This window comes from Sylvia atricapilla, chromosome Z, assembly GCF_009819655.1.
Source record: "Sylvia atricapilla isolate bSylAtr1 chromosome Z, bSylAtr1.pri, whole genome shotgun sequence".
In the NCBI taxonomy this organism is placed as follows: Eukaryota; Metazoa; Chordata; class Aves; order Passeriformes; family Sylviidae; genus Sylvia; species Sylvia atricapilla.
Window position 1 is genome coordinate 10,995,516 of NC_089174.1, and position 13,011 is coordinate 11,008,526.

Below are 13,011 nucleotides of genomic sequence, written 5' to 3' on the forward strand. Positions count from 1 at the left end.
GCGCGGGGGACTCCCGGCAGGGCCCGGCCCGGAGCCAGCAGCGCCCCCTGCTGGCCGTGCCTGGAACTGCACCGCAGGGGAAGGTGCCGCAGCCCAGAGCGGGGTCCCGGGGTCTCTGGTGTTGTTTGTTGTTGCTGCCACTGTTGTTTGTTTGCCTTGTGATCCATATACATACTAGTAAAGAACTAGTAAAGAACTCCTTTTCCCTTATCTTTGCCTGAAAGCCTCTTAATTGCACAGTTATAGTAATTTGGAGGGAAGGAGGTCATATTTTTTCTGTTCAGAGGGAGGTTTCTGCCTTCCTTGCAAACACCTGTCTTTCAAACCAAGACATCAGGCTCTCAGGGAAAACACACAGCACTCTCCTCAGTAGCACCTTCGTCCCTGAGGAACTTCCAGAGCTGGGGAGAGCTGGTCTGCCTTTGCCAGCTGATGAGCATGCCACATGTCACCAACATTATCTTTGCACAAGCCTGTGCACAATGTGAAGAACCTGCCAGGGGGAAGACACCCCCCAGTTTATGCAGAGCAAAGAGAAAAGAGACAAGGACAAAGGAGATGTGGGAGCACAAGCCACAGTAAGGCTGGCCTCTCCTTTAACTTGTGAATTTGTATTTTTACATATATTCATATTTGAAAGCAGTCAGGAGGAAAAAAGGGGATGTTTAAAACCAGGAATACAATGCAATTCTCAAAGGAGCTGTTGGTATTCTGGGATTCCTCATCTTTGATGGGTCAAAGGGAGGAGGAGGTGACAGGGACTCCCCCGTGTAGGAAAATGACTCACACTTGGCCACCCTGGAGACAGAGATAGTCCCCAGACAGAGTTATGTGAGTTGGGGAGCATAGCCCAGCAATTCCAATGCTCAGACTAGGAGAGAAGCATCATTTGCATCAGCTCCAGCCATCACTGAGGCTTCCCTAACCCCCTAACAGGCACAAGGAGAGCTCCACTCTTTCAAAATCACCCTGAAATCCCTGAAATGAGTGTATTGTTACTCTTCCCCACAGTAACAGTACACCCCAAAGTACTCTTGGTCTCATTGCACTGACTGCAGAGTGTGTTCAGTGAAACCCCATCTCTCTCCTCTACCAGCAGCTTCTCTTCAGCATGGTCATGCTCCCAAGGTATTGCGGACTGCAGGAAATGCTCCCTGTCACCTTCTGGAAAAGTCTGCAGGAGAAATCCTGACCCTGGGTTGCCCATTACTTCTAGATAAAGCTGGTCTCCACCTGCTTCTACGAGGAGGGACCTCTTGGAAGGGCCACTGGGCATGGAGCTGCAGTGGGTATGCAGGGTGTCCCCATCTCTGTGCCAGACAGGAGAGTGGACCTGGATTATCCACCTGCCCTTCTTCCCACCTCTCTTCCTTGCTCAAAGACCAGCCACTTCAATTCCAGACTCCAGACGTCCTTAGCTGCCCCTGAAAGCTGCAGGGTTGCTTTTCAAAAGGATGATGTTGATGCAGGAAGATATTTGCTGGATACATGGCTCCTGTCATGCTCCTTCCCCAGAAAGCTCTACGCCTCCACAGCCCCACTGTCACACAGAGTATACACACAGGTGTCATACAACAAAACGTGCTGTGACTGTCACCACCCAACACAACATGACACAACAAGCTGGCACACACACAAAATTCTGTGTGTCTTCAGAAGCTCGTGCACAAAAAAAGGCTCTCAAGGAAGGGCAAAGGAGCGGGTATGCAAAGAGAAAGTACTGGCCAAAGGAGCTGTGCTTTCTACTGCTATTTTAAAAGAAAAGCCTCTCCACTCAAAACAAGAGTTGATTTTAGCAGGAAGAAGCACTATGGCAGATTTCTTTCTCCTTTTTCAATCTAAACCAGAGGAGAGCCAAAGGAGAAGATGCATCCCTCTTCATCCCCAGCAGTAACATGTAGGGACAGAGAGCTCAGAGACGACACTGTCCTGAGAAGGCTTCAGCCTCTACAGGAGCACAGGCGTCACATGAGAGCATCTGAGACAGATGGGGGAGCTCTCTCTATCAGACACTTCCGCAGACTAACCTGATGATGCTGAACTGGAAACAGGAGCTGACAGCATGGTCTTGAGACTCAAACTGCTTTGTGCATGGAGCAGCTCCAGATAAAAACACCTCATGCAAGAAGATGGGGGTAAGCACCACTGCCATCTCCCAGAGGTTGCTGCTCTGTCCCAGTGAAGCACTCCATGTTATAGCTGAGCACTGGTCCTCTCATCTTTTGTTTACCTGTTTAGTTTTTACTATTACTGAAAGGCTCTACTGGACAAGAAAAAATATTGCCAGCCTGAGATTTCCTTCTGAGTAATCTTTCAAAGGCACAACTGGCTGGCAGAGAGGGCTGCAGTAGGTGTGGGTACACTCCCACAGCACACACACGCACTACCCAGGTGGGAGCAGCTCATTCCCACACCACCCAACCCCCCTGACATGGCTACCATGAGGATGAGCAGCAAAGCCCAGCACTCAGGGAATCAACAACTGCAGCAAAGGGCCAGTTGCCACATCCTGCCGACCAGCAGGAGCACAGCTTTTTCCCCTACAGCCCCCACACAGGGCAGGGGTCATGGGTGCCTGTGCTCCCAGCTGCTGTCCCTCCGCCATCCTGCCTGCCTGGACCCCACGCCCTTTCCATTCGGTAGGGGTATTGATCTGCTGGCAGCAATGGGCTGGATAATTAGCCAGGAATTAGGGTTTCTATTACAGCCAGGAGGCTGCCCCAGCTGATTTATCACCTGAATAATTTACTGTGATTGAAAGGAAATTAAAATGAACTCCATTTGACAACTGTGCGCTTTTATGGGCTTTAGTGAAGACTCAAAAGCCAAATTAATAGCCTGGTGTTGTTTGATAGTCTACTGAGAGTAAATATGGGAAGGTTTTTTGTCTCCTGATGTGCTCTCCTAGGCTTGATTTTAGAGTTGGGATTTTCTTCCCCTCCCACCAGTAAGGCTATGGCCTGGAACAGGGGATATTTCGGCGGTAAAAGCCAGAAAACTGCCCTTCCTCCCTGCTCCTCTCTGCACTGCCAGCACCCACTCCCTCATTCTCTCATCTGTGGGTACAGAGGACCACAGGGTCAGCAGATTGAGGAACAGCAGGTAGTGCCCGCTGACAGCCCCTGGCCTAACCAGGCACCAGCAGCCAGGGCAGCCCATCCAGCTGCTGCTGCTGGGCATGGGCTGTCAGCAGGGTGGCCTGAGGGGAAGCACGGGGGCAACACAGCCACTCACAAAACCATCTTGCGTCCCATAACCCCTTATCAACAACTCTGACCGCCTCTGGCACAGCTGGGGGTGCATCTCACCATAGTTCAGGCTGCTCACCCTGCAACTCCATGTCCTCCTATCCGCTATTGCCTGGACTCATGCAGAGCTGGCAGAGCATTGCTAGGTTCTGCTTCACCTCTTCCTTTGTCCTTATTTTTTATCTGGTTTATATTTGTGTACATTTATTGAGCCACATATTATTGTTTCCTTTCCCTTTTTAACTTGTTTTTTAATTTACACCATGTAATGTAGCCATGGTTAAGAGCTTGCCTTGGAATGCTCAAATCTTTCCTGCAAGTGGCAGACTGAGAAAATATTTGGTTCTTCAAACTATCCATGAATAATTTTCATAATTTCCACTGTTTCTGGACAACATGAAATTTTGGGAAGACACAAACAAATATTAGCTCTGCATTTCTCAATAAAAGTGTCAGAGAATTTTCAGATGTTTGACAGCTTCTGTCTACCCAAATGTTTCCTAAGGAAAAATGTATTTCTCATACTCGGGGTACCAGGACCAAACATACAGTCCTGCAGTTCATAGAATCATTGCATGGTTTGGGTTGGGAGCGATCTTAAAGATCATCTCATTTCAACACCCCTGGCAGGGATGCCTTTTAGTAGAGTCATTCCTTCCTTCTGCTTCTCCAATAACTGTACTTTAAGAGGAGTGAGTCCTCTTAAAATCGAAATGGATTATACCTTCTGTCTTTACTGGAATTTTCCATTATTACCATAGATCAAACTCCAATACTGTAAGGGAAATATTGCGCGTCTTGCTCCTCTCAAAAGTTGCATTCCAGCTGCTCCTAGGAAAAAAACCCCAAGATTTGTCTTTCAAAGCTGGAGCATTCTTAGGCAGAAAGCAAAATCTGAAGATTTTGAAAAGAAGTTTATGCCTCTCACTTGGTCAATTCAGAGAACTCCTTTGGTGCAACTCTCTCGGCATCAGGTTTCAACTTCATGCAATTCTTCCACTTGTTCCAAATCATAAGTAGTTTTGGTGGGATTCCTTGGCTACCCAAATTCCATTAGCTACGTAAATTCCATCTGCCTGTGCCTATCTACAGATCCACATTTATTTGCATGTTTATTTGTGTCATGAATACCTGTGTTACTACATGTATACTGTTCTACATGAGCACAGAATATGTACATTTTATCCAGAAATCAATCTGAGAACAGACATTCTATTTAGTTCTAGGTTAAAGCAGTGGGAAAGCACCAGCACAGGCCTAGGAATTATGTCCTATTAGCAGCAAGCAGTTATCTTCTAAGCTGGTGACCTACATAGTGTTGAATCTGGTCACATCATGTTATGCTTCATTATGGCCCTGATCTGAAGTTTATTGAAGTCAATAGAAATATTCCTCTTGGCTTCAATGAGTATTCGATTAGACTCGTGTGAAACTGAAAGTACAAAAGATTCCATTTCTGTTGTGGACAGAAATCCAGCATGGATAATTCTTTACTTTATTCTGAGAAAATTAACGCACTGTCTCTCCCACTGAGCCAATCCAGCTGTATATCCTTCACCCTGCATTTTTCACCCATAGATGCATTAATCCTGCTCTCACAGCCTCCACAAGCACTTTGGTCCACAAGCAGTGGGCTTGCCCCTAGCCTGTTTCAGGGGGCCTTTCCTGCTCTTGTCCAGCCTCATATATCTGAAATCCACAGGTCTCCTTGACTTTCCTGAGTCGTGGTCTCCAAGAACATCTCCTGTCTTTGTCAGTGCTTTGACTCAAGAATTGCTTGAGTCAGCAGTTCACAAAACAGATGGCACAGGCTTGGCCAGTCAGGGGCAACTTCCCAAAGATGCTGTGGAGAGCTCCTACATCCTTCCGGCTGGAATCATAGGAAGGCACTGGAGGACATCCACCCTCACAGCCACACAGAAGGGTTTTCTGAGTACAACCAGTGCTTCCAGTTCCTCCAGGTCTTAATGGACAATAGACACTGGAAAATTTTGCCACTCAGTGTTGCAACTCTCTGCACAGGATGAGCACCAGTTTTGGATAAGTCTGAATTGTCACTGCAGTGACTGTGAATAACAGGGGGTTGCCTGTGGCAGAGGCCAGGCTGAAGTAGGCTGGTCTGACACCAATATAGGTGCACAACACAATTCCAGCGCAGGCAGGCAGGTACCAGCCACTCCTTGTGTCCTTTTGGTTTGTTCCAAGGGGATCTGGGGTGCTGGCAACACCAACAACCTTCCCTGTGAACAGGGAGGCTTCACTGCAGAGCCAACACACTGGGGAGCAGCAGGGACCATCCACACATAGAGCACAGAGAGAATGGAAGCTGCCATGAAGGCTTTCCTTTTCCAAGGTCTGGCATTACATGATTACAGGCATTTTCCTTCTGGATGGATAAGACACACAGAGCTGGTACAGAATGGCAGTGCAACACTGCTGTTGCAAACATACTATGTGCATTTCCTTACCTGTGCCCAGAAATAAGTAAAATCAGTTTTCCATGGACATTTGGAGACAGTGCAAATTAATCATGGGCTATTTACAGAAAATGAGCACAAAAGGGCACAAACATGCGAAGAATTTTCTTTATAGCATGGCTCTGTAAGGTGGGCCAAAGTGCTTCTGGGTACTGACTTTATGTCATGGTTTCTCCCCACAACATATAGACATGAAAGGACTTGATGCTGTTTGCACAGACAATCCTCAGCCCCTGGCTCCCTCTGCCAGTGCCTCTCTTTTCAATGCTCCACACATGCAGGAAACACATCTGTGCTGCGGAGCACACATGTGCATGTGCCCAGCTGCACCACTGTGTGTTAGGCTGCAAAACAAAGCAAGTAACAGCTGATGCCTTAATTCTGCCCCTTAATGCACAACATCTGACAGTCTTTAATGGTGGGAGCACACAGTGAGATCCCTGCCTCACCCAGCACTCACAATCATCACTGTTTCTCTCAAAGGACAGTCTGATGTTTTATTTCCCTGTTGCTGTCCAGTGGTTGCCTTCTCTCTCAACATGGTATGAGCCCTTCCCCAAAGACAAGTATCTGTTCCTCTATAGATGCCATAATTTACAGCAAATATGAAAGATGTGACAATAATATGATTATTGTCAACAGTACAGCACAGATTCACAGATTCACAGAATATTATGAATTGGAAGGGACCCACAAGGATCACTGACTCCAACTCATAAGTAAGGAACTGAACCCACAATCTTATTGTTATTATCATCATGTTCTAACCATGTCATATGATTATAAATAACTCCAGAGCCTCCATTTTATACAGGTTAACTGAGGGAAATATCAAGATGGGAAGTTGAAGGAAGCGGATCTGAAGTACTCAAAACTTACACAGTGGTGGGCAATCACTCCCACACAGCCCATCATCCCTTCTGCCTACATGGAGGGCAATGGACTCATAAAGGTAAGGACAAATTTTGTGCAGAAAATGCACCAGGAGGACTTTGGGCAGTATCTAAGAACAAAGCATTATGAGGCTGCAAATACTGTGCTGTGCAGGAGAGACTTCTTTCCCCCTCACCATTGCCAAGGGCCTGCCCTGAGCACAGAAGTAAGGAGGAAGACTTAGAGAGGAGCCACAAAACAGGAAGGAAAAGGGATCTACAGTGGCTATAGAGTAACAGTTACTCCAATGAAAAACCTGGAGCCCTTCTCATGTGATTAGTACTGGCCCATCAGTAAGCTTTTGTACTGAACCAGAATTAGTGATGTTCAGCTGGCTGCTGCTGGATCACATTTCTAATAAAATGGATAAACAGTGGGTCAGCAGCACACACCATTCTTCTTCCCACATCTTGTCTCCATGGGGTGGAGTACATTTTCCATGTTTTTCTCTACAAAAAGAGCTTAAAGCTCCATACCTCCACCACTGAGTTAGCTCCTAAAGCACCACTTGGACGGACAAATGTCACAAGCAGATATTGCTTTACTATAGCAACCTAATCCAGGGACAACTCTGGTTTTCCAAGGCACATCATTATTATCTTCAGTATTTGATATCTCATTGATTTCTTTGGCCTTACTAATAGATGCAGACAGCTTCTCCACTTTGGTTGAGCATCATGACAAAGCATCAAGCTTTGCTTGACTCACCAAGGAGGTGAGACAAGACTGTTTCTGTAAGGGCTGGGGTTCGTACAGCGTCTTTGTGAGCTGCAACAAGTCATACAGATCTCATCTGGTCATGTTGAAAGTTACCCTTCACATAGCATCAAAAAGCAGAGGCTGACCCCAAATATCTGCAAGCTCTTAACCATGGTCTGGCCTTCCAAAAGCAAAGACCATACTCCAAACTAAATGAAAACAAGCAGCTACAAATTTCTTTTGTAATTACATGTAAAAATGCCAGGCAATGCAGTTCTGCAGAGTACCTTTTGAACCTCATAATGCCAGATTTCCCAGCACTTTACATGACTTCCCAGAGCATGCAAGGAGTATCATGTTCATCAGATTAACAGCAGCATATCTCCAATTTTAATAATCTAGCTGCTTAGAGCCATTCTAGACATAACTCCTTATGTCGCCCTAGAATTTTCTTCATCAAGAGCAAAACATACCCGTATTTGATCATTGGGATAACACTTCAGCAATATCCTTATTCAAATGTCCCATTCTTCCTATAAAACCAGTAAAAGTTTATCTCTGAATAAATGTTCATTCATTGCTGGACTGTCCTCCATGAGCTAAAGCTGGCCATGACAAAGAGGCTCTGGAACACAAAACCAAATAAAAAGTCCCCTCCCATCACTGCTCCCTTTGCAGTGACTATTTTGGCCTGTAAAATTTTTGCAGGAACAGATCTAACAAGACACAACTCCTAAGTGACCAGTGCTGAAAAGGCTTGCCGTAGCCTTGGGCACGATGCCTGCCCTCTCCAGCATCACCCGTGTTTGGATGGGATAACCACCATCTAGTGGTACGTGAAGGCCACTTCACCTTCCAGAGACGGATGGTGTCACTTCCCATCTCTTCCCAGCTCGAGTTCAGATCTGCAGAGTTTTGCAGCACACACAAATCAGGGAAAACAAAAACAGCAAAAGGTGGTGAAAAGAAAATGTCTCTATGAACGAAACAACAAATAACAGATGACCTTAAAGGAATGAGGAATTCCTACTCTACTGTAGGATTTTCAGCCTAAGTAAGTCATTTTTAAAAAAAAGTATACACACTCCTTAACTGAAGCCACAATGGTAGCAGGCTGCTGTAAGAGAATCTCCTATGGCCCTCAAATGTATAGATTCCTCCAAGGGGAATCAGTGTTTAAAAAGTCCATCCACCTTGCTAAAAAGCATGTCTGATATTAAGAACACTGAAGATTAATGGCTGAATACATCATTAAGTAGCAAGCTAGACCAATATCGGTGCTGACAGCACTATATTAATTTCTACCTCCTTCTCAGCAGCTAAATTAAATACTGCCACCCAAGAAGAAGAACACAGAGAGACATAGCTCATCAGTTTTTTCAGGTGCTTCTATACTATGCCTGCAAAAATGGAAATTTTTCCGAAATATTTGTGCCAAGTCCTCTTCAAACACACTGCAGATCCATAGGTGTAATTAATTTACCTTCACATACTAATCAGGTGTTTCAGCAAATGGCCAGTTACATGTCTAATAAGCCATTTCTGGATACAAAAATCTGATTTGTGTCCACGATCATGCTCACTGTGAATCAAAATTAGGCATTGGGTTTTGCAAGTCTTCTCCTTGTTACCTGCACTGCCTTCTTTTGATCTAACAAAAACGTCAGAAGCTATGGTGCTCTTTAAAGATTCATTTGATGCAACTGCAAAGGTCCAGATCAGGTGTCATTTCATAGCCAAACACTTCTAATGTTTGCACAATGAGTGTTTTCCTTGATTTTTTAATAGGCTTTAATGGCTAACGTGGACTTGGCTGAAACAAGCTTGACAAGACATCTGTTTTCATGTTTGTCTGCTTTTGGTGATGTCCACCAAACAGATCTCTGCCAGTGGAAAGCACATCAGGAAAACATGAGGTATTTGCAACAGTACCTGCTCTGGTTTGATGGGCTCAGTTGTTGTGAAAATGTCAGAATAATGTTGTCTCTCAAAGACACGATCCAACACTTCTAGCTGCTGCTGGGTGAAAAGGTCTCCTCGCATCTGTTTCCGAAGAAAATCTCTGCTTGGGAGAGAATGGCCATTTGGTACTGGAGATTCCTGAATACCTTTCAGAGAGGAGAGAGAAGAGGAAAAATGAGTAGTCTCGGGTGTGACCTACAGCAGAGTGTTTTATTTTATCTCTTGAACAGACATAGGTACCACTACCTAAAGTCATGAAGACTGTTTGAGAGGCTACAATTCGCTGGAAAACACACTGTACAGTCTTGCATTACAGGCAACCCTTAACCCATCAACAACTTCACGCATCATTTAAAGGCAAGATACAGCATAACAGTCACATTTTTGCCTGCATCACTTTTACTGGGAAGAGGTCTGGTTCATGGTCTGTATACAGGAGAATACCTAGGGTAAGTAGATGGCCTGATGATGATAGTCACAGCTTGGGTCAACTCCAGCAGAATGCTTTGTCCAGTCGCCACCCACACACTCTCTCCTCTTCCTTTGCTACCTGCAAGTCCTTCTCAACTCCATCCCATGCTGAACTCTGAGCTCTGGCATGGACTCTCTGCGAAGCACTATCAGCAGCACTGGCCTGGTTACCCCAAACCACCAACACAGCTTGTGTTGTACTAAGGTGGGGAACACCTGGGCTGAGTTACCACTGCAACACCCTCAGCAAGACCCAGTCCAAGATGTACTCCTGACCCTCCAATTCACTTTGTATTTTTTCCAGCTTACTGCAGGACTCAAACCTGGGGTCCAAAGCACATTTTCCTCCTTCTCCCCTTTGGCAGAGATTTTTTAGCAAGTGACTGACTGTTGTAAGTGACTGACCGTGGCTGAAAAGCCATAAGATGAGTTTGAAAAATGTTTGATCGGCAGTCTGAAAAGACTCTTGCAATACAGGAACTTGCTTTGATTTGCTTTTTGCAGATTCACAGTGGCTTCCTACTTTTCCTTCACCTGTCAGTGCTGAAAATGTGTCTTTTATGCACTGAAAACAGATCTGCAGTATTCCCAGGACTCCAGGAGGTTGAACTCCAAGAACAACAGTAAATATCAGATTTCTTCTCCAGATGGCAACATTGAACTAGACAAAGGGAGGAAATGTTTTGAAAGTAGGATCTAGCTGCCAGAATAGTTCTGAGGAGCAGAATTCAAATGTATCCTTAACAGCAAGATTTCCATGAGTGCTGCAGCTGCTTACAGTCCAAGAAGTCAGCAGAGGAATAACATCACCTAGACCTCCTCTGGCAGGTTCTACATCAGGTTGTTTGATTGTAAGTATAGAGGTAATCTGATAGAGGTGATCTTCACAAAAACAGTCCTTTGCTATAGACATCAGTTGTGTCCACAAGCACATGCTGGCCATCAGTAATACAAGTCATGCTTGGTGGACACGATTTTTCACAAAGGATTATTGATTTAAGATCATCCTTTAGCATAGATGGATTTTGCAGAAAATGCTGTCTGTCCAGAAAACTGGGCCTCTTTAAGGCAGAGTTCTCAGACTGGGGGACCAACACAAGGAACTACCTCTTTCAATCTCAGTTGCTAACACTGAATTTAAGCAGAACTGTCCTTATACTGAACAGACATTTCATGTTAGCAGTTAATGCTGGAAACTTCCTTCTCAATTTGAGATCAGCGATTTCAGTGACAACAACTTTATATATACCCTTCTTAGGGAAAGTCATGCAACTTTATCAAGGGTAGATTTTGTTGGCTTTTGTAAAGTGCAAGGATCAGTTTATTCCACACAGGAAGGGAAACAAAAACCTAAACCTGTGGTCTGAGTAGGATGTTCAAGTGCAGAAAGGTACAGAGGGATACAAGAAAACAGTATATCTTTACATAGTTTGGTTTGTTGTTGTTTTGTTTTTGTTTTGTTGGGTTTTTGTTATTGTTGTTTGGTGGTTTTGGTTGTTTTTTGTTTTGTTTTGTTTTGTTTTACTATTCTAAATCAAATAATATCTGATACACCCTGTGCTGAGTTTAGTCAACCATGGCTCATAGAATTAAAATTCTGCTTGGTAGCTGTATGGTAGCAGAGGGCCAGGGAGACCCTGTCTCTGGAGCATGGAAATGCTGGCTTTAAATTTCAGGTAAAACTGTTATTCACAATTTGGCATCAAAGTTATAGTTTTATGCAGTTTCGGGATAAAGGGGATGACAAAAGTGAGTGAAATGACACAAGATAGGCATGTTCTTGGTGATTCCAGTACAGTCTGTGCACTGTTTGTGCACCCAGAGATTGGAAGTATAATGAGATCCCCTCGTGTTGAAGATGGAGCAGCAGTCCCACCTTTCACCAGCAGCACTTTTATTGTGAAGTGCAGCTCCAGATTTTTGGGAATGAACACCTTGCAGAAGAGGAGGCCAGTGAAAGGAAATGTGGGGACAGCAGCCTCAGACAGAGACAGGCACTGGGGCACCATAGTGCTGGGAAGGGTTTCCCACCCCACATACCAGAGTGAAGTCTAGGAATAAAGGCACCATCATGTACCTGTGCCATCACATCCATGCCTCTATCCCAGCTGCCCTTTGTCCAAGGGACAGGGAGGCAGCAAATGACCCTAAGGCACAGCCACCAAAGCACAAGGAAGAGAAGGGTATTTCTCTGTGCAAGGAAAGTATGAAATCATGAGGAGATGGCAGTGGGGCTCTGGAGAGGTTTGGTCTCAAGGTCAGCGTTTGGTATATTGCTGGAAGCACAACATATGCTGCCAGGCAGAATGGGCTGCCAACTCCCACCATTTGCACATCCCTGTTTGCCAGCACCTCCACATGCTGTCCTGAGGATATGAGATGGGATCAGTCTCCAAGAGACACTCTCCAGGGCAGTCAGGCTGTCCTGGGATGAGGAATAATGTGTGCAGCATTTGTGCCAGGGAGGGACCTGGGCAGGAGTCGGACAGGACCGGGACCACTCAGATGGCTGACGCTGCACAAAAGGAACCACCCAAGCTTCCCTCATTGTCATAATCACCTGCTCTCTGCATCCTGTGAGCAAAGGAACAGCTTGTACTTTTGCACTGTCTCCCAAATTCAGACTAATTGCCAGTTAGTTCTGAATTCTGCTGTAGAACTAAAGGACTTCCTGTACACTGTGTATGACACACAGGAGTTTGTGAAGGTCTTCAGGATATGTTTGGCTGTTAGACATTATATAAATAATACCATTAACGTTATACATGTTTAACTAGAATATCTTTGATAATTAAAATACTGTTGAAAGGCTTGAAGCAATTTTAATTATAAATAGGCTCCAGGGAGTGGTAAAACCATTTTTCATATATTCAGTGCATCGACATAGGGCTGCATCCACGTTTTATTAACAATAGCACTACATGTATACCTACCTATTCTGTAAAACAATTAGTTCCCAATTCAATGGCATCTTTCCAGAAATTCAAGTAAAAAGCAGAGATGTAACACTCTCCTTAATACAAAAGTTAATAATGTTTCTTCCCAAACAAGCATTCCTTTATCTCTCTAAGATTGTGCATATGGGATAAGATAATGCCATTACCCCCCAGTTTCCTGAACTGCTTCTGAGGAAATGCACCGAGATGTAATGCACTGAGACCTGTCACAATGCTGCAGGGAGAGCCTGCACATGCTGCTCCTCCAGCACTAGGGCTCCAGCA

At 45.0% G+C, this 13,011-nt stretch overlaps 1 protein-coding gene across 1 annotated transcript in view; it reads right to left on the bottom strand.

Annotated features, from left to right (window-relative positions):
- PAX5 (paired box 5) overlaps positions 1-9,462 on the bottom strand; it is an 81,113-nt gene extending 71,651 nt beyond the window's left edge. Inside the window, exon 1 of the mRNA XM_066339294.1 lies at positions 9,290-9,462. Coding sequence (XP_066195391.1) covers positions 9,290-9,400 — 111 coding nt within the window. The 5' untranslated portion in view covers positions 9,401-9,462. The remainder of the gene's footprint in view (positions 1-9,289) is intronic.
- Between the last annotated feature and the right edge of the window lie 3,549 nt (positions 9,463-13,011).